The 26,842-nt window shown below is 35.4% G+C and overlaps 1 protein-coding gene across 3 annotated transcripts; it reads right to left on the bottom strand.

Annotated features, from left to right (window-relative positions):
- Window positions 1-14,571: 14,571 nt before the first annotated feature.
- On the bottom strand, window positions 14,572-26,842 carry LOC131156467 (uncharacterized). Of its 3 annotated transcripts, XM_058110170.1 has the most exons (12): window positions 26,349-26,842; window positions 22,059-22,168; window positions 21,016-21,085; window positions 19,936-20,086; window positions 19,692-19,829; window positions 17,663-17,802; window positions 16,715-16,762; window positions 16,103-16,213; window positions 15,816-15,997; window positions 15,622-15,743; window positions 15,020-15,096; window positions 14,572-14,928 (listed from the first exon to the last, which is right to left on the bottom strand). In XM_058110170.1, exons 1-12 carry the CDS (start codon window positions 26,529-26,531, stop codon window positions 14,818-14,820), a joined length of 1,443 nt encoding a protein of 480 aa, XP_057966153.1. In that variant the 5' UTR covers window positions 26,532-26,842; the 3' UTR covers window positions 14,572-14,817. The 3 variants fall into 3 exon arrangements, with proteins under 3 accessions (XP_057966153.1, XP_057966154.1, XP_057966155.1); XM_058110171.1 differs by lacking the exon at window positions 16,715-16,762 and having other exon boundaries at window positions 26,349-26,777; XM_058110172.1 differs by lacking the exon at window positions 14,572-14,928 and having other exon boundaries at window positions 15,088-15,423.

The following is a 26,842-nucleotide window of genomic DNA, read 5'->3' as shown; positions in this document are numbered from 1 at the left end:
CTTTTATTATTTTATTTTCCCATGTCCTTACATTTTTCCCTCCTTATAAAATTTCATCATCGAAATTTGTTAATCCATTATTTTTCACAATTGAAAATTTAATTAACCACATTTATACAATTCAATCTATTCTAATATATACGGCATCGAATCACCCAAAATCAAGCAAAACTATCACTTATTCAAACATAAATATATATTACCTGCGCCTTTAGCATTGTCCCCCTCAGCAGTACCAATCATATAGACACGCGATGGGCCGCCGCCGCCACGAGGTACTGGGTTGTTTCTCCTATTCTGATCAGGTGCGGGTGCACTGCTCAGTGGAGCACAGCAATCACAAGCTATGTGGTCATGCCTGTCACACCTAAAATACACGGTATTCCCACCCCAACATTCCCTCCAATGCCTCTGATTACATCTGGAACAGAGGGGGCGAAATGAATTCTCTCAGTAGTCTCGATCGGCCCTATCTGACCTATGACCCCCAGCATCACGATCTCCCCTCCAAGAATCCTGTCGAATATCAGTATGTGAGCTGGAAGGTATGGATCTCTTCTTCTATTTTGCTTCTGCCTCGCACTCCTGTATACTGGCCTCAACTACCAAGGCCCTATCCACCAACTCAAAGAAACTCTGAGTCATCAATGCCACCACCTAAGCGCGTATCCTCGACCTCAATCCTTTCTCAAACATCCAGGCTTTCAGCGGCTCGTCCGGGACCATGTGTGGAGCGAAACATGATAATTCCACAAACTTGGCCGCATATTGTTACACCTTCATGGACCCCTAGGTTAAATGTAGAAATTCCTCTGCTTTCGCCTCTCGGGTGGTAATCGAGAAGTATCTGCCGAAAAAAACCTCCCTAAAACGGCTCTAGGTAATAGATGTATACCTTGGCTCCTACTCCTCCACCAGTTTTTCCAACCTCCACCACCTCTTGGCCTCCCCAACCAGCTTAAAGGTGACATATTGTACCTTCTGCTCCTTAGTACAGTGTAGAATAATCAGGAGTTCCTCCATCTCTTGAATCCAGTCCTCAGTTACGATCGGATTTGCACCTCCTTCAAAAGTAGGTGGACTTGTTCGGGTAAACTGCTGAAATGTGCAGCCCCCAACTGCCAATGGCTGACCCTACTCTCTCCGAGCTTCCTTCTTAGCATGACGTGTTATGCTATGCAGCACCACCGAAACATCAACGTCATCCTCACTGGAGGTATCCACGTGTATATCTCCTCCAGTATTAACGTCCTTCCCCCTAGGATCCATCTTCAAGACAAAAAAAAAAAAAAAGCTTATAATCCTTTCATTTATCATATATGGAACAAGTTTAACACGAAAAGTTACTATAACATATAATTTCTAATCCACAATTCATTCGTACCGTCTCACTACAGAATCATAACACCAACACCACAATGTGCTCAACCGACCAACCGTTCCAACTTACGTGCCCAAATTCCATTCTCTCGACTCAAAAATGAAACCATTAATGGATTTACCGTAGTTTTCCAGAAATTGTCCCCCCTGAAAAAATACAAAAGACCATCAAGGGATTACCGCCTCCAAGTTTCCAGACCATTATTCCTCCTAACCTACCCACTCTTATTCATATCCTAACTTGAACCTATACTCGAGTATTAATTATCATTAAAGTCTGCAAGACCGTTAGGCTTTGATACCAACTATAATGCCCCAAACCCGCCAAGTGGGGCCCAAAGGTTACGTGTTTCAATCACCTGTTTCTGATACCAAACACCACAATCATGCAGCAGAAATAAGATAAACAACCTCTAATTAAATACCAGAGTCTATCTATGTATATCTCATAAACAACTACCACCATTTGTTTATATTACATTCCAGTATTTCAAAAACATAAACTATACATAATCTATTTTTACTAACTCCCCAAAATTACCAAAATGCTACCCTGTCGGAGCCCTAAGCTCGATCTCTTCTTGGACCTAAAAATATGATCATCCACTAGGGTGAGACACGTCTTAGTAAGGAAGAAAAAATCATAGCAATGTGTGGCAGAGAGTTTAAATAAATACAGAGCATATATTCATTTGTGTTTCACTAACCACAATAGCTGATAAAACGTACCATTAACAACAATACTGTCATCTAATATCATACACGCATTCATTGATATTTTTAATAATAATAATACCCAAGAATAGGAAAGATTACTCACCCATACAAGTAGCTTCCCTCTACTCTAATACTAATATCAGGGCACTCACCTTACTCAGTAATTCATCGGGTTATGTATATAGGCACAGTCTCCAAGAATAGGGAAGGTTACCCGCCCATACAAGTAGCTTCCCTCTGCTCTGGTACCAAACTGAAAATACCAGGGCACTCGCCTTTCTTAGCAAACTCTTAACAGAAAAGTTTATCTTGCCATAAATATACATATAATTAAATTAACATACCATTTATCATATCAGGTCACATTCCATACAAACTATCCACACAGGAGAACCACGTCCACACAAGACTCTCATTTATACAAAATACACGGTCCACACAGGACTAACATCATCACAGAATACACGGTCCACACGGGACTAACATCATCACAGAATATATGGTCCACACAGGACTAACATCATCACATAATACATGGTCCACACATGACTAACATCACACAGAAACATATTGTGGCCCACACAGGCACTACTAACCACCAGTACCAATCCTCATGACCTACCCATATTATATCAGTTTAACAACCTCCTCAGGTCTGCCAATGCTCTACCCCAATATATAATGACAATATACGAACTCCTCAAGCATGCCAACGTATATTGTGATTACATTTAGGCAATATAACAAACTTCTCATACCTACCAACGTTATATTGTGATACACACGAATAACCACACAAAATGACCCATATACACACATCACATTATTCATCACGCAACAATCTCAAGTAGCCAGTATTCTCAAGCAATCATTATTCACCAATAACTGTATTCACAACTAACCAATGTTCACAATCCAACAGCAAAATTCACCATTTTGTACTCACATTAACCAATTAAATTATGAAAGTTGTATTCCTGCCATATAATTTCTTTTCCATATATATATAATTTATATCAAAGGTCAATATTTTTCAAATGTTCATCTGTTCAAATAAATCATACCTAAGTATATATATTTTGTATACCCAAATTAACCGGTTTAGAATTTAATAAAAATCTACTATAATTAATTCCCCTTACTTGTTTTCTTAGATTACGCCCGCGGAAACCCTGATACGTTGCCTGCGGCACTCACCCAAATCCTAATTCGGAAACCCGAGTTTATCAACCCAAATTTCAACAAAATGTTATTTTATCATTCCCTAGGCCTTATATACTCCATAATAAGAATAAAACTTAAAAATACCCTACTTATCTGATTTTGGAATGGTGCTCCTGAACCCCAAACTAGAAATTTGCTTCGCCTAAGTTGTAGAAAATCTTCCCAGGAACCCCGTGATGGTTCCTGATCATTGAAATGAGGCTTAATGGAGCAGAATCGACGGTGGAAGGTTGGAGGGTCGTGGGTTTGCATGAGGGAGAGAAGAGAGATTTTTGTTTTGATTTTTCAAATGGCTTTCGGTTGTTTATAGTTTCAGCTATGCTGACAAAAATTGTCATCAGTTTTCTTGGTCTCTCAGAAAATCGTCGTCGGTTTTCTATTTAATCGACCTGGTTCTTATCGTTTACCCTTTACTGACCCGTGGTAAAAACCCCAAACCATCACCGATTTTCTCCTTAATCAACCCAAAAACTTCTTTTCCCCATTTCTTTTATTATTTTATTTTCTTGGGTCCTTACAGTCGTTGCCAGTTAACCCAATAGTTTTAGATATGTATGGTTTTGAGATTATTTTTGGGATGGATTGGCTAACTGACTACTATACTAGTATTGACTGCTATTAGAGAGGGATAATATTCAGACCTCTAGGAGGACAGGAGTACAAATTTGTGGGGTCATGTGTGTGCACCCCACCACAGATGTTATCCGCCATTCAGGTGAGGAGGTTGTTGCTGGAGGATTGTCAGGGATATTTGACCTGCATGAAGGAAGTATCAGAAGGGGAGTTGAGATTAGAGGATATCTCGGTAGTGAGATATTTTCCTAATATATTCCTTGAGGATTTGTCAGAACTACCTCCTAATCATGAGGTAGAATTTTCTATTGATTTAGTTCCAGGGACAGCGCCAATTTCTAAAACACTATACAGAATGGCACCGACATAACTAAAAGAGTTAAAGGAACAACTATAAGAATTATTAGATCAGGGGTTTATCAAGCCCAGCGTGTCACCCAATAGAACGCTAGTATTATTTGTGAAAAAGAAAGATGAGTCAGTGAGAATGTGCATCGATTGCATATTTCCATATTTCCATACGTCAGTCAAAATAGTGGAGACAGTTTAATCCCAAAATTAAGATGTCCATAAGAATGTAAGATACTAACTGGACAACAATTGGACTCCTATGTTTTGTGGAAATTCTTTATTCCTTGGGAAGTGATGTTATCACCATTAGGGGTGAGCAAACGGTCGGTTCAGCCAAATTCAAGTAATTAACCGAATTAACCAAAAAATTCGGTTAAATAATGCTGTTAACCGAACCGACCGAACTACTGAATCACACTGAACCGAACCCGACTGAATTACCAATTCGGGTAATTCGGTTAACCGATTTTAACTGAATTTATTCAATTATACATTAAATAAAAATTTCATAACTAATTTATTTTAATAATTGTGTTAATGCATTTACTCTATCACATAGGCTTATTTATTTTGAGGTGCAATAACTTTTATTTATTTATTTATTCTAGGTCTTCGCAAATCAAGTGGAAATAAAAAAGATGGCGATGTTTTTGTTATTATTGAAACGTTGAAAATAAAAAAGATGAAAAAATTTTCGCTAAAAAAATTTATTGTCGGCGTCGTCATCCCCTTCGACGACAACATTAATTTCCACAAGGTATATATGCATATAAAATATAATCTTTTATAAGTTTTAATTCCACTTCCCAACTCATACACATGAAACCAATATTTATCAGCGAAAGTTCCCGAGGATAGGGGAGATTACACGCCCATACATGTAGTGCCCCTCTGCTCTGATATTGTTTGTAACCTTACTTGATTAACTCGGGTGAGACTACAACTGATACTTATCAGGACACTCACCTTACTCAGTAAGCCCTTGGGCGGAGAGTTTTATATCGCTTAATTATTTATGTAATTAAACTCACACTCTTTCATTTCTCATATTCATTTTACCATCTAGCTCATGAGTGTCCTAGATAACCAGTTCATATTCTGTTTGTAACTCATGGCTACCCTGAGGATATTTACCACGTCATGCCTCCCCCTATGATTAGGGTTTTGCAGCTCGAAGGCTGGATCTAAACTGCGGTTGGCCTACCCGATTAGATCAAAATAAAAAATCCATCTGTCCATCTGTAGAACGATTGGTCTGTCTAACCCTGATCTAGACTCCAAGGGGCAAAACTACCCTTCTCACTAGCTCAATCGATTGTCACACCACACTCTCCACGAGACCGTGTGGTTGCACTTATCATCTCACTAACAATGGTACTGCACTTTCAGAAATACTTCAATCCATCAGGGTTCTCATTTCCACTTTTCAATATTCACATTTTAGTATTCATATTTCAGTAACATTACAATATTCACATTTTAGAATTCTCATTTCAATATTCACATTACAATATTCAAATTATAATATTCACCTTTCATCTCATATTAGTATATAGCTCAACTCAATATTTCTATACCAACATATCTTATATCACGTATATCATCGTTTCAAATAAAACACATCTGTATCTCACATTTATTATATCACTGTAAAACATATTGGTATATCATTTTTCACCATTTCCAATGAAAACCATTTCTGCATATCACGTTTCATCATTTCTATAAAATATATATCTTTATTTCTCATATTTTCATTTCGGTATCAACATATCATTACATCTCATATTCTCATATCTTTCCATTCCAAAACATATATATATTTATTCCATTTTATCACAATTACAGTGTAAAACTTTATTCACGTTCCTCATGCCACACAATTTCGTCTGATATTCACAATACAATATTTATAGGGAAAATATCATAATTTCATTTTCACATATTTACTCAACCAGAAATTTTCAAAAATAACTGTTATAATTTATTCCCCTTACCTGACTTACTGAGAGGCCTGCTAAAAACCGTAGATCCATGCTCGCGGTGTTTAGAATTCAAAACCTTGAAATCACATTTTCCCTTATTCAATTAACTCAATTCCAGAATTACAATTATTTTAACATTTCCTAGGCTCACACACACTCCCAATACTAATTAAACTTTAAAAATAATTAACGAATATAATTTCACTATCCTACCCTAGCCTTGAAGTGGTGCTTAGGAAACCCAAATTAAAAATCTACTCTGATTAAAATGGCGAGGATCGAAGCTAGGACCCTGTGGTGGTGTCCGATCGTCAATTTGACTAAAGATTTAAGGAGAAATTGAGAAGAGAGTGAGATTTTGCCTTACCCCAAGAGTGGTTCCTACGACACTCCTATGGTAAATCCACTCCGGTTAAAATGTCGATGGCGGAGAATGGAATCTAGGGGTATTTTTCGTTCTCCGATTGGCACACGTTTGACCCAGAAAATCGAGGAGAGAGAGAGAGAGGTGAGAGAGACGGAGACATGAAGAGAGAGACGAGAGAAACGCTGAGAGAGAGAGAGAGAGAGAGAGAGAGAGGTTCCTCTGGGGCGTGCACAGAGTGAAAATGCAAAGGGGTTTTTGGGATTTCAAATGTATTGAATCCTCAAGTAACTTCTTGAGGATTCTTATATATATCATGATACTTTTATTTGTTTAATTAATCAATTAACTAATTAATTAATTAATTTCTTCTAATTTAATTTAATTTACTTTAATTTAATTTAATTTAATTTTTTTACATTCACTACATCCTCGTGAAATAATCATTCTTGGAGCATTACATTCTCCCTTTCTTATAAAAATTTCGTCATCGAAATTTGTTAAATACCACCCCAAATAAATATATCGTTAACCTAACAAGTTTTGAGTTAATATTTTAAATAGCTCTATTAGAACTGGTAACTAACCTAAATCGTTAGATTATACATCTTGTTCTAATACATCTTGTTTCAGTACTAACACTTAACAACTTCAATTTTCATTTCCAGTCTTCCAAAGATCTAACTGTAACGCCCTGAACCCTTAAACCCAGGTCCAGTGCGTTACACCTGATAAAATCCCTAATAAATCATGATCCATAACATACGCAACGGAAAACATAAACAAAATCTCCATATAACATAATACCAGAATTTACTAATTTCTATCTATAATCCAAAGTATCCATCCAACACATGCATTTCCATATATACATATATCTCCAAAAGCATTTCAGTATTTTCACAACAATTTCGTTCTCAACAGGCTTAAAACATAAAAACTTAAAATATGAATATTTACATTCCCCCAAAGTATATAAAAATATACCCTTTCTCTTTGTACAATCCTCAGAAGGCTAAAAACTCTCAAGCTCTCTAAGCCCGACCTCGAGGATGTCCTGAAAAAGAAATAATCATATTCGGGTGAGACACATCTCAGTAAGGGAAGAAACATACATATTAAAACAGCGTGTGACCAACATGAGATAAATAAATATCATTTTTATTTCATTTGCAAATCACAATATAACATTGAAATCGTTTTCTGAACCTAAACAATTACAAGCAAATATTTAACCCACGAGATTACCCAAGGATAGGGGCGATTACCCGCCTATACAAGTAGCACCCCTCTGCTCTGATACTTAGGTAACCCTAAGGTCACAATTAAAACATATTAGAACGCTCACCTACTTAGTAAGCTCTCAAGTGGTAGATTAATCTCGTACTCACACAATTCAACAATAGTTTACTGGCAAAGGCCCTAAAGATAGGGAATTCTACCCGCCCATACAAGTAGGTTCCCTCTGCCCTAGTGCGTTATGCAGCTACTGCCACATCTAAAGCTACTAGTGCACTCGTCTTACTCAGCAAGCCCTCAGGCGAAGAGTGCACCCCGCCCAAACGTAACATGTTTTACATACATAAATACTTCTAATATCATAATACATCATTCTTTCCATCATTATTCAATCATTCACATTCTTTCATATTCATAACTTAACATTTCCTTGTGTTTCACTTTAAGTGACTATTTCCCATTTGTATCATTCACATTTCACATTTCATTTCATTGCATTGTCATTCCTTATCATTTTATTTCATAATATTTTCATTCCATTCCTTTGTACTACAGTCGCTCTTTAGCCGTCATTTGTTAGTCCACATAGAAATGCGCTAAAATCTACTGCAGTTAATCCACATAGAAATGCGCTAAAATCTGCTAACCCGACTTTCAGCTGTTATACTTTTACATGGTTGCATTTAATATACACAGGCAACATTGTTCATATCATATTTTATTCTCATTACTTTACTTACTTAGCCTGCATCTCATACATTTAACATATATTTGCACAGAATCTCATGCCACACAATTTAACAGTAAAATTCTTACATATTTCTCATAAAATAAGTCAACCCACATTTAACATTTATATGCTCAAAATACATTTCATTTCTTATTTAATTCATAAGAAAATTCTTTTCACTTCCATTCATTCACTTTCACATATACACAACTATATCGACAATCTTAGACTCAGAAAACATAAATTTTATTGCTGGCATTTTAAACCCACATAAAAACATATATACATAAATAACACATAGTCATTTTTAATTCATGAAAAACTTGATTTAATATATAAATTTCCCCCTTACCTGAATTCTCGAACTACACCGACAGAGACTCCGGAAAAATACCTGCGGCGCTCACCCGGATCCTGAATCAAAAATTCTAATTCCATTTAAATTATTCCTAAATAAAATACTATTTAAATATTTTTTAGGGTCATAATTTTCAATTAACAATTATATTCGCAAATTTAACTAATTTGCCAAATTTTCAAATCCCACTCTCGCTTTGGAGTAGGTTTAGAAAATCCCAATTGAAAATTTACCTACGTCAAAATGACGATGACGACGACTAGGACCACGCGGTGGTACCCGATCGTCAATTTAACTACATATTAACAGCGAAATTGAGAAAATGAGGAAAAATTACCTTTCCCCAAGAGTAGTGTCTAAGTCGTTCCCATGAAAAATATGCTCTAGTAGAAATGTCGGCAGCGGAACCAGGAATCCAACGACACCTTCCGTTTCCCGATCCGCCGCAAACTCGTTGAAAAATTGAGAGAAGGAGAGAGACAGAGACGGAAGTAGCCGACGCACAGGAAATTTGCGCCGGGGGGGGGGGGGCGTGCCTTCTCTGACTTCTTGTTCTTCTTCTTCTTCTTCTTTTTTCTTTTTTCTTCTTCTTTCTTCTTTTACTTTAACTTATATATATATAATTTCAATTAGTTTTTAGTTTTTTTTAAAATCCAATGTAATAAAATTTTAATTTAATTACTAATTATTTAATTTATCTTAATTTAATTTAATTTCTTAAATATTAATTTTAATTTTTTTCCTTCTTTTTTCCACGCCATTCCTTTTATTTATTTATTTGTTATTTTATCTATTTTTATCTTTATTATTTCAATCATTTTAATTTTTCGGGTCTTTACACTAACATTGACATAACTTTAGAATAATCAATAGATAACTATCCTTTAATTATGATGTGACTCAAAAATTTCGTATTAGTTGTTCGGATCCCACATTTCTTATTTAGTATATAACTGATGCTCTCATAATGTTTGCAAAATGAATCACAAATGTTATTCATACTCTTCTTGAGTTTTTGAATACCCAAAAAATCATCCATAAAAATTATAATGAATTGATCGAGGTATGGTTGAATAACTTGATTCATTATATCTATAAAAATGTAAGGTGCCTTGGTAACCTCAATTGGTAACACCAGAAACTTATAGTGATCTTACTGTGTACTCAATTCTGTCTTTGGGATGTGTAATTCCCCAATTTTAATTGCAAATCAATCTTCAAAAATTTTGGGATTTTACCAATTAATCAAATAATCCACCAATCCTTGGAAGTCAATACCAATTCTTAATATAACGTGATTCAACTTCCAATGATTAATGCATAGCCTCAAGGTCCCATTATGTTTTTCAGTGAATAACACAGGTGCAACCTATGATGATATACTAGGTTGAACAAATTCTTTGTCGAGAAAATCTTCTAGTTGCACCGTAGGTTGTCTTAGTTCAATTAATGCCATTACATATGAAGCAGTTGACATAGGCTCTGTTCCTAACACTAAATTAATATTAAACTCAATCTCCTCTTGGAGGTTGCCCAGATAAATCATTTGGGAAGAATATCTAAAAATTCATCACCTATGGGTAAGAAGTTTGGGATTCGTTAACTCGTATATTTTTTTCATTGCTTTACAAACCCAAGACATGTGCCTAAATTCTATCATTTCCCAAGTGCTCAAGATATCAAATATGAGAGCTTATTAGTTGGAAGGAAATCATCACTCCATTTGGATCTCTGAGTACTACTTTCTTTTGAAAACAATCAACTAGGTGTATGATAAATACATAACCACCAATGGTTAGCCTCATCTTTAAACAGAGAACTTGCAAAGATGACTCATACTCATCAAGGACCATACCTACTAGGGCATCTCAGATCAGGATGTGTAATCATTTGCCTGTCAGAACAAATGTATAAAAGGCACTTCAAAACTCTCATCATAGCTTTGTAATTCATTTGAGTAAAAATTATATGAGCTACTAAACACTCCCTAGAATTCTAATCATCCAATTCCTTTTCAATGTCAAACTAATGCACAGGCTTACACTTTTAAATCAGGGTAAAGTATCATTTTCCTACCAAATTAGTTTCTAGATTTTTTTACTTGCTTTAAACAGTTTTTAAGGCTCAACTTATAACCTATGGCGGAACACGTAGAATATCAAAACATTGTTGAAAAATATCCTCAATGAAAAACATGGATTGCAATTATGGCAAGACTAAGTCCTGATATACAAACTTCAAGTCAACCATGATCTTGCTCTAGTGACTGGACAAATATGCAATAAACACGTGTCTTAATTTTTCGATATAAAATACAATACTAATGAAGTTGTTTAGTCAGCTATGATCAGTGATTGGACAATGTCTGGTAGCATAAATCTTGTGTGAAATGGATGAGGAAGGAAAATGTGATATTCATTTGTACTAGAGAGTTGCTAATGGTAGAAGGATTAGATTCTGAAAATGGCTTCAAAATCTGCAATCAATTACAGACAACAATAGAAGATCTCATATTAAGTTGTATACAAATCAAATCCTAATCGAGCCGATGTCTAAGTGGTTAAATTGGTGTCCCATTGCCAAGTTCACACAAGATAGTGCAAAAAGATAAAGGTCTAGGTCCTAGCATGTATGGTTTTCCTTCTTGATAGCAAATTGCTAAAGGTCCGAGTATCATTATGATTTTTCTTCTAAGTAAGTTGTTAAAGATGATTCTGTTAGGTGCTATTTGATTCACAAGATCTTTCGGGATACTTGGCAATGTGATGCCCATGACATCTTATTCTCATGCTTGTTTTCAAGTTATGGTGATTAGGGGTGAGCATAATTCGGTGAAAACCGAATTAACCGAATTAATCGGCCGAAATTGGTCGGTTCGGTTAAGGTAAAAAACTTGGTTCGGTCGATTCGGTTGGGATTTTACAAAAATTCGGTTAATCAGTTTTGGTTCGGTTAACAACCAAAAATAATTTGGTTAACCGATTAACCAAATTATTAATTAATTAAATTTTAAGTATAAATTATGAATATAATTGTTTTTTATTATGAACATGGATGATTATGAGTACATATCTATATATTTTATCAGATGATATAATTACTTAAATAAGTATAATTTGATATAACTAAACTCATGCGCCACACACTATAAATAATTTATTTCATCTTACTGAGAGGTGTCTCACCCGAATAATTAAATATTTCAAGGAACCGAGATAGACCAGGAGATAGAGCTCCGAAATAGAAGGGAGCTGGTACCCTGATAGTCAGGGTAAGTGTTTTGTATTAGGGATGCATGATTTCCCCTAGAGTGTTTAGTTGATTTTGGAAATGTGTTTAGTCATGTATATAAATATGTGGATGGTTAGAACTCTAGTTATGTATATTCTGGATGATTTGTAAATATTGACTTCCGCTGTTAGGCATGTTTATAAGAGATTGACTGTTTACTCAGTACTCACTTTGGGTCGGGAGGTGTTGAAATGGTATCAGAGTTTTTTGACGTGATCTTAATATTTTATTTTTTATTTGAGGAAAAAAAATTTGAATGAAAAATCAGTACGTCACATCCACGGCTTCTAAGCTTCCCGAATGGTGCTCTACCATGAATGAAGAGTACTATGCTCTCATTCAAAACCGCACTTGGACCTTGGTCCCTCCTAACCCCTCTTGTAATATCCTTGGTTGCAAGTGGATTTATTGGAAAAAATACAACTCCGATGGTTCGATTCAAAGGCGAAAAGCGTGCCTGGCCCCAAAGGGATTCCATAAAAGAAAAGGGGCCGATTATCAAGACACCTTCAGTCCTGTTATTAAAGTTCCCACCATCTGGTTGATCCTATCGCTTGTTGTAGCTCCGAGATGGTCTATGCGCCAAATTGACGTTCAAAACACCTTTCTTCATGGCGATTTGACTGATATTGTTTATATGCACTAGCCTCGAGGCTTCATTGATCCCCTACATTTGCAATATATGTGCAAATTGGAGAAGGCGTTGTACAGGCTTAAACAGGCCCTATGAGTGTGGTTTGCTCAGCTGAGCTCATGGCTCCTTGGATATGGTTTCATTGCTTCCAAAGTTGATCCATCATTATTCATTTTTGCTCATGGTGATATCAAAATCTATTTACTGGTTTACATCGACGATATTGCTATCACTTCATCACATGACATTGCTATTGATTCCTTAAAAGCTGCCTAAGTCAAGCATTTCCTATTAAGGACTTAGGCCAGTTGTCTTACTTTCTAGGTTTGGAGATAGATTATCTAAAGGAAGTTGTTTTGCTCACTCAGCGGAAATACATCAAGGACTTGCTACATCGTAGCAACATGTTGAATGTCAAACCCATGTCCTCACCCATGACAGCCTCTTTAAAACTGTCATCATTTGATTCTCCTTCTTTTGATGATCCAACTCTTTTTAGAAGCATTCTTGGAGCACTTCAATACTTATCACACACTCGGCCAAACATCAGTTTTTTAGTGAATAAAGTATATCAATTCATGCATGATCCCAAAGTTTCCCATTGGAGTGCTGTAAAAAGAATTTATCCTCCTTAACCCTTCAAACCTATACCGATGCCGATCGGGCATGATGCCCTAATGACAGAAGATCAATCAGTGGATACTACATTTTTCTTGGCAACCATTTAAGTTCATGGAGTTCCAAAAAGCAGAAAACAATAGCTAGATCGAGCACAGAAGCAGAGTACAACTCCATTAACACTACTACAACTGAAACAATCTAGTTACAAACAGTACTACGCGAGTTACAGATTTCTCTCTCACATGCTCCAACCTTTATGGTGTGACAACATTGGAGCAACCTACCTTGGAGCCAACCCAATTTACCACTCTCAAACAAAACACATGGACATCGACTTTCATTTTGTCCATGACCGAGTGGCAGAAAAATCATTGACAGTTTCATTTCTCGGCTCTAAGGACCAAATTGCGGATATTTTCACCAAGCCTTTGGTCTCTTGAAAATTCTTTCTTTTTCGGTCAAGTCTCAATGCTCTTCACACACCATTCAACTCCAGAGGACGTATTAGCATACCATAACACAGCTCTTTATAACCATAGAAACCTTTTCTATTATTCTCTCCATCCATTTTACTTATATAGATGCGTAAGAAACATCAATGAAAACTCAAGAGAGTATATCTTCAGCAAAATGGTTTTCTCATGGTACTGTGTTATGATGCTTTACAAGTATTATTTTCATATATGCTAATATGATTGATCGGTAGGAGAGAAGGAATGAAAAAGGAAAACTCACAGAAGAAGGAACATAATCTTTTCCTCCACTTAATTAACTGAATTGGAAGATAAACAAAATTGATAATCACGCAATTCGAGTGACAATTCTCTTTCTTTTTAACTCTCACAAGAACTGATTTCACAGTAGGGAGAACGTTCTTTTCCTTTCATTTTTCTTCATCAGTTCACCAAATCAAGTAATAAAACAATATTAATAATAGTAATAAATAATCCATCCACCCACGCACTTTTCCTTTCCGTCCCCTTTCTCTGTCCTCTTTCCATTTCTTGAGAAGAGGTGGAGATACTTAGGGCAAAGTCCAACACGCACGTCAATTGTTACAGATGAAGCTCGTCAACAAAATCACCAAAGGAAAAAGCATAAGGGTTTCAAAACTCACCTTATAAATTTAAAAATTAACTCAAAAATTACAAAGAATTAATTCAACCCGACTCACTCGGTCCTGTAACCTGTAATCATGCTGCGCGAAGGTTCGCCCCTTTCACATAAGATTGACAAAATAACACAAAAAATAAAATAATAAATGGGAAAAAAAAAAAAAAAAAAAGTTTTCTAAATTTCTATTCCCTCAATTTTTTGTATGTGTTGAAACCATCTCGAAATTGGATAATTCTAATTTGTCTTTGCCCTCTTCCATATTATTACAGTTCCATCAGAATCAGACGAAGCCAGCAAGTTCTCTCCATGGTTCCAAGCAATATCTATGACTGGAGAACCGTGACCCTGCACTCGCAAATGTTTCAGTCACGTTAGGTTAGAAACTGGTGATTTTGGTTGGCCATCAAACCCTAGAGCGAGCGCTTGTGAAACACACCTGCAGCTTGTTTACACATGTATGCCGTGGCCGAGTCAAATCATAAAAGTAGACATTTGAATCCTCACTTCCAGAAACTTCACGTTTACAAGATATCAAAATGTCAGCCACACGCTCATGAACATTTATAAAAGTCAAAGAAATGATTAAAGAGATACTCTAATTCAGTTTGCAACTGAAAAGCACACATTTAAAATTCCACCCTAGCATTCTATTGTGGATGCATAGTTCATAAGCTGATTTGGGGACTGATCCAAATTAAACACATTTCAATTTGAACTAGTAAATAGCAGCCATCAATTTGCAAGCCAACTTATATTCAGCCGAACTCTTGAAAAGTAAAATGTCGGATACCCAGAAGCCTCAACCCCATAGTCCAAGCCTCACCCTCACCACTAAAGCTCCTACAAAGAGGGAAGAGAACATTCTCAAGTCTGAAGATTCTTCTGTGTTTTTGGTAAAAAATAAAAATAAAAATAAAAATAAAAAGCCTCACATATGTCTCGAACTCCATTGTTTTGGCTAAGAGTGGTCTTTCAAATTTTATTTTATTGAGGAAGAATCAGTAATGAAGTATCAGAAGCATTTAGACTGAAACAAACCTATGTATTCACCCTTTTCAAGCGAAAGTAGAGGACAGAAGGAAGCCCGTATGCTGTGTATTCGTGGAGCCAATTTGAGAGAGCAGCGGAGGGTCAAATAACCTTGTACTTCCAAAGCAACACTGCAAAAACACACTTCATGAGCACTTTACAATAAAGCTATAAAAGTAAAACAGATGTCATGCCAATAAGACCTGAAGAACGACAAACTTCCATCTTGAACGCAAGCCAACAAGACAGGCCCCCTTGCCAGCAAAGAAAATGTTCGATACTGTACAGTTGTCACTGGAGATTTGCGTTTGCTATTACTTCTATTGCGATGAGAACGGGACAATGCTCCAGTGTGGGAGTTCATATTAACTGTGTAAATAGATCCCTGCATATTTACCCACATTAGACAATATCTAAATACTGAACACATAAGCTCATTAGACGATAAAAGATAACCAAATATACACGCATGCACACTCAAAAGGCACACCTGAGCATCCCCACAGAAAATAAGCTGGCCAGTGTGATCATGGTCCATAGCAGTAACCTCATTGTCAAAGACTGCTTTGTTAATTATTCTTCCAGTGCTGAAATTGAATACCTGGAATAAAATTATTTTTTTAAAAAAAAGTATCACCAAAGAGATTGGGACAATTAGAATAAACAAATGGAAACAAAGTAGAGCATTGACATCATTTATGAGGCATGTATACATATGGCATGTTATCACTTATCACTATTATAGACAATAAAATATGAAATAAATAAGCTGAATTTCATTCCAACTATAGAAATGCGTAGCAAATTTTAGAAACTGCCATGCAATAAATTTGCAAGTATGAAACCTCACACCCCAAGACAGCAAATCCAGGAATAACATCTCTGGACAAAGAACAAATTAAAATTCACAGGAAATTGACTTGGAAGGATGCAAAGGAGCCCCCAGTTTCTCATACCAGTTTGCATTTCAATATATTTCCTTCTCTTGCCTCAATAACTAAATTCTCAAATTCTCATTCAAAAGACAGCAAGAGACTATCAGGCAATTCTATTGACTACTTTGTTGGGAAAATGGGGCAATTGAAAGGGAGACAATAATTACAGTGATTTCTTTGTTTGCATTGCCAACAGAAAGGAAGTTGTTATTCACCTGCATCAAAGAGCACACAAGAGGGAAAAAACCATGAATGACCACTTTAATGAAGAAGAAATATATCGAAGGGTAAGGGTTTGTTTAGTTGTGGAAAACAGTTTTCATTTTTCTCCGAAGAATTACAACAAATCCAGCTTAGTTTTCAGTTCTCCAACATTTGTATAAAAAAAATGGAAAGCAATAAAAAAATTTGGCACTATTCATTTGTGGAAAACAGTTCTATTTTCTATTTCGACTTTTTAAAATAATTACAAAAATGCCACTTTGTTCTCCAAGTTTCTAAATTTATAAAGGAAAGTTGGAAAACATCTCTTCTTTTTTCAATTGTTTTCCAGATTTTTGATTAATTAATTTTTTTGAAAAATTAGAAAACAATGTGTGATTTTGTAATTATTTGGAAATTTAGAAATGCAAAATAAAATATGTTTTTCACATATAAACAAATCCTTTATTCTCTACAAACTAATACAAATCTTGCAAAAATGAAAACTAAGATGGCATTTTTATAATTCTTTGAAAAACTAAAAATCGAAATGAAAACTATTTTCCACAACTAAAAGGGCCCTAGCGTTTTACAAATTTCTAGTTGCATAACTAAAGAGAATGAGAGACAAAGCCTCTTAAAGCCAGCTAATCAAAATGCTCAACATGAAGGTTCTTTTTGAAGAATAAAGAAGTTTTAAGGAGACATTTACACTGAAATAATAAACAAGATAAAATAAAAACTTAAAGATGGAACAGTTTCAGCAGGAAATATTTTACCTAGCTGTGTGACTTATACAACAGAAGCTTGCTTGGTAGCAGAAAACAACAAATTAAATACACAACCAAATAAATTAACATAAAAATCAAAAAGTACAAAAAAAATGAAGATTATCAATTTTGGTGCACACTTACAGGGTGAAAACGAATACACAACTGTGAGGCAACTCCATATATTACTCGAACACAAATGCCTTTTGATATCTCCCATACTCTCACAGTTTTATCCATTGATGATGATGCAATGTATTGATTGTTGGATGAAAAGTCAAAATCTGAAAATATAGTAACATTTTAGAAACAAAATGATGACAACGGCAAAGAAAGTTTTAATATTTAGGAACTAAGAATTTGAGATTAGTTCTTGTATAGAATGCTGTTCCCTTCCAATGTCTACTTCGAGCAAATAAATTGCATTGTATAACTGCCTCTATATTCCCATCCTTTTTTATCATAACAATATACCCAAGTAATGTATGACAAGAAAGTCTCAAAAGGATACATCACTAAATAATTATCCTTCAAATGCAATTTTTGCAAAAAAGATAAACCCCACCCCCCCCGGGGGGGCCCAAAATATTTTTTAGAAAAAAATCTTACCTTTTATCCAAATCTTCATAAAAAGAGTGTATGTTGGTCTTTCAGATTCCATTCATATTATTCAACCTAGCATATTTTAACTGGAACTCATAAAAAAGAGAGAAAGAAGGAAAGAATATGCCCAAAGAGCGGTGTCCTCAAAGCAGAGTACAACTTAGCAATAGATTCCATAAGACTAGATGTTGCTTGCACTCTGTCTTCAAATTTAGGTTTGATATTTTCTTGCCCCCAAAAAATTAAAAGTGCAGATACAAGGCAACAAACTTATTCAGTTTGACATTTTCAAAAATCAATGAACTTTGCAATTCTGTCCTTTCAGACCCAAGAAGAACCATTGTACAATATAATCCTTGGGTTGAGGTGCATTCAAAAGTTTTTGGGGTGTCTACTGGAAAAGAAAATTGGATATGGATTCCTCATAGCCATTTCCAGTTACGATGTTTGGCAGGTGCATTTGACCAAGGGACTTCACGCAGAATTGGGTAGGAAAATAAAATTTGGGGCATACAGCTCCAAGTCTGGGTAAGGGTTTGGCTTGCAACCCACAAACTACAACGGAAATCCAACCCCTAATCATATGAAATAAATCTAACAAGTAGAATGAAAACAAAAATTCAGGCACATCACGTGAGCAAAATACTGATGAGGCTTTATTAGCAAACTACAAGAGTATACAGATCAATTGGAAGACTTCCCAACTTCTCATACTAATATGACTACTCTAAAACAGAAACGTCAAAAAAAAATTATAAGTTTTAGCTTATCAAGCAATAATTATTACTACCAAAGGCCACATAAACAGGCCTATAATTCAGCTAAGCCCAAAATATTAGCAAGGAAAATCTCTGAACAATCATTTACCGAATGTCCAGCAAATATTAAATATCCAAAATGCTCCTGCTCAAAAAATTTGATGAAAAATAAAACAAAATCAGGAACTTCTTAGCGCAAAGAAACCTAAACTTGGACTCTATAAAACAATAGGCAGGTTAGACTACAGAGAACCCAAAATAAGCCCCATATGCATAATTCTTTATCAATTTAGCTCCTAAACTTCTTTGACTTTGTTATTGATTCTTTTTGGTAGCCAAAATCATGGAAGCATGGTAATATGTAGGACTGCAATACACCATATTGTTTGTATAGGTTAACATCTAAGCAAATTTGATTAGGTTACATAGGTTCAATTAGGTTATAGGATCCTATCAAAAAACATATTTGGATTAAAACCATTTTACCTTCATAATTTTCAGCTTTTTTTGCATAGACCCAAAAAAAGAAAAAAAAGGCACCACATGTTAGCATTTAGCAGGCACTAGAGTCAATTGAGCAATGAAACAAACGAGGATGCTTCAGCCCAGCAGTCCCATATTTGACAATTAAATTAACATTTCAGCTGTGTGTCAGATCAAATGTCATACTCCATGGGAATTTACATGTTAGACAGTACAGGAAAACTTTAAATATTTAGTTAGTACTTAGCAGAAATTCAGAGAAGTACAATTACAGATAATTCAGTATTCGATATAAGAAAGACAACAGAATCAATACCAGTTAATCCAACCTGTGACATCTTTTGAATGCCCTCGCAATTGCTTGACAATTGAAGGTGGCTGAGAGACTGTGCATACTGTCAAGCTTCCATCAGATGCACCATAAGCAAGTAGCTCAGAACTCATGTGCCCAAACTTTAAAACCGTAACTGATAAACAAATCAGGTTACTTCCTCTCAAATAATAACATTCACCACTCAGATATAAAGTAGTGGGTAGTAAAAAAATGAATCTAGGTAATGCCTTAAGACTTACCTGAAGCTTTACACTGGTCAAAGATGCAATGCATTCCAACAAATGAATATGCTGGTTCAAACTTTCGACGTGGATGTGGATGATCACTGTCACTTGCACTTGAGCTGAAACTTGTTCTGTGACTAAAAGCTTGACTTCCATTTCGTAGGTCCTGTACAGAAAAAGCGCACTCTCTCTTTAGATTTGGTGCTTATGCCATGCAACTGTCATCATTGATCCTTAAAAGTAACATAACTCATACCAAATAACCACATATTCCATTCCAAAACAAGGATAGGGTTTCAGAATAACTAGAGCCGTATGCGAATGCAGCAGGGTGAATATTCATCAACTCACACTTAAAACATCACTCTGACAATTGATAATTATGATCATCACATTCTTTTGAGACCATATACAACATGTTAGCTGTGTTGAAAACAAATCGTAATGATGGTTACCAAAACAACAAGGCTACATAGCCATGAGTTACTTATTATGCAAGGAATACTTAGGCAGAAAAGGTCAATATTTTGTTGAAATATAGAATACTATACAAGGAAAAAATATTTAAATCCTTGCTGCAAAAATAAATTTTACAAACAAAAGGGGAAGAAAGAACCAGCCATTACTGTTCTATGGAATGCACCAGTGTCATGAAAACAAATTTCACATTCTTTGACATGGTTTCGAGCCTACAGTAATATTAACAGATATATTACTTCTTAAAGAACGGACTTATCCAGAGTCAGATGGTAAAAACTAACATGAATAAAAAGATATATTGAACTTCTTAAAGAACAGACTTATCTAGTGTCACTCCTAGCACCTTTCCCAAGGTATCTTTGTGAATCAATATAGTGAAATAGTTGGTTGTTCATTTCAGATATATACACTGCATGTTCCATTCTTAGTACCATACATGATGTCTATATTTTAATGTACTACTAGTTTGCACCAACAGTGTGAAGTCCACATTCATAATATTACGATGAGCTTATATGGAAAAACTCTGTTAATGATTTCTAACAGCAATATATGATCCAATTGAAAACCTTGTGAAAAACAAATATATAGATTTCCATACAATGCCACACATACCCTGCTAGAGCTCCAGCTGTCTACCTCAAACAAGAGGGAGAGTGGACCTGGAGATGGAATCCATCGCCCACTGATGCATCAACCAGTAAATTACCCTGATGTCAGAATTGTATGGAAACATAAATTTAAATAGAACTCATCAATCAGAAAGAAAGCCGAAGTCATAAAAATTCATTGCAGTTTCTGAATGTAAGAACAAACAATTAATGTCAGAGAGACACAACTTTTTTAAAAAAATATTGGCATGATGAAAGAACAAAGAATCTATTATCACACACACAGCTCATGTATTCTTTACTTGCAGATATTTAAAATTAAAAAAATTTTAACCTAACAAAATTTGAACCAAAGACTTCAGCCCTCATCCATCGCAAACTCATAGAGCTGTATCAGTGATATATGCTTTCTAAAAACTGCATTGAAGGCAGTTCGGGCTCTCTTGTCTTCCTTTTCCCATCATCTTTGAGGAGAAAGACCTCTTCCACCTCCTTCACATTTTTTGAATCTGAGCACAATTCCTTCTCCTTCTCCATGAATTTCATTTACTATCAAGGAGAAAAAAAAAAAAAAGCCATGCAGGAACTGATCTTTGCTCCCTATCACTCAATTTTGAATGTAAAACAATGTATGTACTATAGAGGCTTTCATTCTTATAGCTTCAAAAATACCAATTTTACTATCATGGAAGTATTGTGTAAATCATATACAAATTGAGTCTATCTGCATCTTTCATACAAGTTAACAGGCCCAAAACAACATATAGGCCATTAATCTTCAAGCAGTTTTGCTAATGATGCCTAATTATAAATCTCTTTCCGTTCTGCAGCAATTATAAATTAATATGTAAAGGAAACTACAGAAATTGAATTTCCGAGTATTAAGCCTTTGTTCCAACAGCTGTTATTACATGTCAGAAGCTCAGGGCTTCATTGAAAGAATTTTTTTTTAGAAATTGCATTGTTTCCCTTGGAACTTGATTAAGCAATTCAGATGATGACAATCATTTTATGATGCTAGATCCCATCAAGTAAAATTTTAGCAACCTCTGTCCTGGAGTACTTGGGTGGCTTGGTATGTGCAAACTTTCCCAATTCCTTGGCCTGTTGATGTAGTTACGGTATGCCACATAACCTTTTCCATTGCATCTCCAGTCCTTCGATACAAGAAAATTCACTACGTCATTGTTCACAATGTCTCAATAAATAAATACAATTGCAAAAATAAAAATAAAAGAAAAGAAAGAGAGAGGAGCGTAAAAGTTCATAGCAAATCTACTGCTAGAAAATTTGTAGTGCAATACCATAAAATGCTGAAAGAAAGGTGTGCTTTTTATCCACAAACAAAACAAAAAACAACAGAAAAGAGCATTAAAAAATGAATACATGTTGCTCAAAGCTTAAGTTGTATTTATAAAGGATGCAAGGGTGACAATTAACACGTATTCACAAGAAATTTTAGATGTTTTCACAACGCAATCAATCTTTGATTAAATCCTACCAAATAACAGCAATTACATACCCAAGCTAATGTCAACAGGACCACACAAAGCCCTGTCCTCAACCTCAAAGCCCATACTTCTACATAGCCTTTTTTGTACAGAGGGGACAAACATCTGATACTTAAATACTAACACATTTGCCTTCAATTCTTTGCTCCAGGCACAAAACAAAAAACAAAACAAAACAATGCTCTTTGAGCCTAACCTTGAATGATAAGTCCATAGCCAATGAACCTACAGCCTTTAAGAAGCAATTTTGAGTGTCCTCCCATGTAATGGAACCCACCCCATTCAAAAGAACAAGAAAAAGGAAGTGGAAGAGTTTCTTGGGCACATGGTCCATTGTTGTGCTGGGTATATCAAAAGCATTGATCGGCTTCTTCAGTTAAGTGGGAGAGTAGTTGAATTACAGAGAGGAGATCTAACAGAAAGAAGAGACTGAGCTTTGCTGCCACGCTTTTTCTGGACGATCTGATGGTGTTTTCAGCCCCATTCAGATGAAATTTTAGTATGTTGTTCCCATCAAAGTGGCGCCAATTTTTCTTGTATTGATTACTATTATCCTTTGTAAAAACATGAAATTTTCATTATGCCTTAAATTATTAAATTGGCCCACATTAAATTTGCATGCACACAATTATGAACTAACTATTAACTATCTTATGTTTGCACCCTTGCAAGTGGTCAAATTAGCAGCATGTTCTCACCCAAGATTGGTCATATTGACATGTGCCAGGGTCTCCCTAATAAGTCTGGTCTCAGGATATTCCACAGAATCTTGGCTTGGTGGGCTCAAATTAGAGTTTTGTTAAGGGGAGCCCCTACTTCCAAAGCTGATCAAGTGTCTCTTTCACTTGTTGTTTGTGACACGCATCCCTTTTCCTACTCTCTCGCCCTAACTATGTGTTGCTACCCCATTGGACCAACAATTTATCTGTCTCATTGGTTAGCCCAATATGGCATTTTCTCATTGGAGGATGACATCCCATACAAATTTGGATCTTTTCTATAAGTACTCCCAAGCATGGCTCAATGCAGTTCTTTTGGCACTTGAGCAATTGGATTCTCTCCCACTACCCCTTCACTCACTCATCCTCTATATCATAAATCCTTGATTGGAATCCCTTCAATTCAAGGATTCTCTCTTAGCAATGGGAATCATTTCACCTACTATCCTACATGCTTGAGGTAGGATTGCTTGATTCTCCTTGGCCTTCTCTAGAACTTCTTCTACTTTTGTCCAATGCATGCTCCCCTTCCCATTCAAGACCCCCCCCCCCAAAAACATCTTTTTCATTTGCTTGCTTCAAACTATACTTGTTGAGATTTTTCTCAACGCTTTGCTTGAATCCACCTTCGGGTGATCACATATTGTAGCATAGTTGTTAGAATCTTACAATTCACGATTTGATTCAAAAGATTCTTCTACACCAAATCGATTCAAATCTTACTAGCGAATCTAAAACCAACTGAATCGTTGTCGATTCTATTGATTCACCTTGCGTATCTATTGAATCGATATGAATCTATTGATTCACACGATTCTAGACCTATCATATCCCAAAACACTTGACTAGTTTGAGACCTCACATGATTACCTTCCATTCCTCATTTATGTCAGTGCTTAAAAGAGGAGAAAATAGAACTTTGGGCCTTATGTTGCCTCCACAAAATCATTCTTCCCTCTAGCAGGATTATAGTGCTCTACCATTGATAAGAAGGGGCAGAACACTCACCCACTAAAGTGTACTCATGTTTCTTGTGTTGTTAAGATTCAAAAGTTAGTTCTTTTAAAAGTTTAGTTCAATTATTATCATTTTTTTAGGTTAATTATATTTTCCTTTTTAATACGACAAAGAATATGCATAATTTCAATTTTTTATTATTTTTTTTCGATTCCTTCTCTTAAAACAACATAAAGTTCATCACTACTAACTCATTCTCTTACTTTTCATTTGTTTAGGGACAGTATACACATGAAATATGATTTTTTTTATTACCAAAATATAAATATATTCTATAATTTTGCTTGTTGTTTGTATATCAACATATGCATGTCATTTAAAATTGATTTTTGAAAATTTACTGAATCTTACAACTCGATTCGATTCCCAATTCTCAATGTTCAAAATTGGAATTTCGATTCACGATTCTACTGTCAATTTGACAACTATGCATTGTAGTGATCCTAGAGTTTGAAAACTCTTAGATGATATTTGTTGTTGATTGGTAGTCACTAGCCTTGTTACAAGTACTTATATTTGTAATCTTATTATTTACAGAGTGGAGATTTGCCCAACTTTAGTGTTATTTTTTCCTCCACATTGAGGTACTTTTCACGTAAAAATTTCTTGCAAATCTTGAGAGTTATTTTTTTTAATATTTTTTTGCAGTATCTTTGTGTTTGTAACTGTGTGAATTGGACAGAGTACTCTGCATGGACTGTGTAGTATAGATTTCTTGGTGAGCAATTTTGGTTCCATTAAACCCAAAAAAAAAAAAAGTTAGATTATTTTTCTTTTAATTTATCTCTTGATACTCACCCAACATAAGAAATGAAATAGTTACCAGGACAAAAGAATTAACCCAATATAGTTATAGGGAACTACTATTTTAACCCAGTAGTTTCCTAATCGTTAACAAAAACATAATGGCTTGTGGGAGACACAATCAACAACTAAATCAATAGTTCTATACATTCTCTACTTCGCTGTCCACTTTTTTATTTTAAATATCATATATAAATATTAGGCATATCACAAGACTAACCACAACTACTTATAACTAACATGTAAATATCCCCATAACTAACCTATAACTGCCTATAACTATTCTTTTGTTGCCCACTTTTTAATACCCTATAATATCCCTATGCAAATTTTAAATTTCAATAAAGAATTACTATTATTTGACTATATTTGCCAAAAAAAACATACAAAATAATTCATAGTGGGCTAGAAGGTAAACATTAGATAGACAGGAAAAAATAATTCAATTGAAATTATAAAATAGAAAAAATAGAAATTATAAAGAATTAATTAATAAAATAAACATTTATAACACACATCATGTGTATGCTCATAACTAGTACAAATACCACTTCTGTGTTAAAATGAATTTCTCTCGATCAGTTGTTTGGTATCTTCATCAGGCTTGTATTCCAAGCTGGTTGAAGCAAATGACATGCACTAATTTTTCCTTTCTATCTCTTTGTGCATTTTTGGCAGAGACCTGGTGGGGCTTAAGGCTTGGTTTTGTTGTTTGTTGTATCTCTTTGTGCATTTTTCCCCAGGAAAAGACGGCCCCCAGATTTCTAGAACCAAATTTATTGAGAGATATCATAGCTAATAAAACCTATGACATGTTTTCTCTTCAAAAAGTCCCCGATCACTATGCAACAATGGAATATAAAATATTTGAATTTATATGGATTTAGAAAAATGAAATTTCAATTTTTATAAATTTCTATGAATTTGGAGTATCAGATTCAAACCTTGAATTTGAATTTCTATAATTTGGAGTATCTGATTCAAGCCTTAAATTTGAATTTGTATGGATTTAGACAAAATGGAATACAAAATATTTGAATTTTTCTAAATTCCACTAGCCAAAATTCAAGTCTAAAAACAAAGTTAATGTTCAACCATAATGCACAATCCTCCCGACACATAACTCATCATTTTCTGAACACTCGGAGTTCGCAACTTTCGAATTCGAACATACACACACTAAACATCTCGCCTCCTAACACAGTCAAAATCAAATCAACCCGAAACCAAAAGGAGTTCGCATCAATCAAACCAAACGAGCTGAAAATTCGTGAAAACGAAATTACCTTCCGCCGAACGACTCCGGACTGGGCCTTACGGTAGAGAAGAAATCGGCGAATTCCGACGTACTCGGGATCGGCATCGACAGTCGAAGGCTGAAGCAGACAGCTGAACAACTCTAGATCCACCTCCGCATTTTTCTTCTCCTCTTCCGACGAAGCCTTCTCGACCGTGGTCTGCTCCGCCATTCCGCGAGCCGCAGACTACTTCATCGAAGACGGCCCAGCTGCTGCAAGAATTTCTGGAGATCGAAGGCTTTGGTGTCTGCAAGCGAATCAAAATGGGATTTGGATCTGAAAATTTTGTGTTGTTTATGACGAGATCGCGGAAGGTGTGATGACTTTCGTGGCTGTGTCGGCGAGGCGCGCAAGTGCTGCTATGCAAGTCCGCGAGATCTGCGATTTTGGGCGTGGCAATTTCCAAAGAGGATTATATATATTAAGAGAAGTGAAAATCGTGTTTTGTGAAAAGCTGCGTTTCAAAAGCTCTTTTTAATTGT

Source organism: Malania oleifera, chromosome 5 (genome assembly GCF_029873635.1).
Source record: "Malania oleifera isolate guangnan ecotype guangnan chromosome 5, ASM2987363v1, whole genome shotgun sequence".
NCBI classification, from domain to species: domain Eukaryota; kingdom Viridiplantae; phylum Streptophyta; class Magnoliopsida; order Santalales; family Ximeniaceae; genus Malania; species Malania oleifera.
The sequence above is the reverse complement of the archived record's forward strand: the minus strand, read 5'-3'. Positions and strand labels throughout refer to the sequence as shown.

Bases quoted from the DNA above. Each gene is read 5' to 3' on its own strand.
- LOC131156467 (XM_058110170.1), bottom strand. From the start codon at position 26,531: ATGGCGGAGCAGACCACGGTCGAGAAGGCTTCGTCGGAAGAGGAGAAG. The intron at 16,214-16,714 runs GTAATTATTGTC...ATTTTATTCCAG, and splicing joins ATGCAAACAAAGAAATCACT to GTATTCAATTTCAGCACTGG. The intron at 15,998-16,102 runs GTGTGCCTTTTG...GTAAATATGCAG, and splicing joins TTTTCTGTGGGGATGCTCAG to GGATCTATTTACACAGTTAA.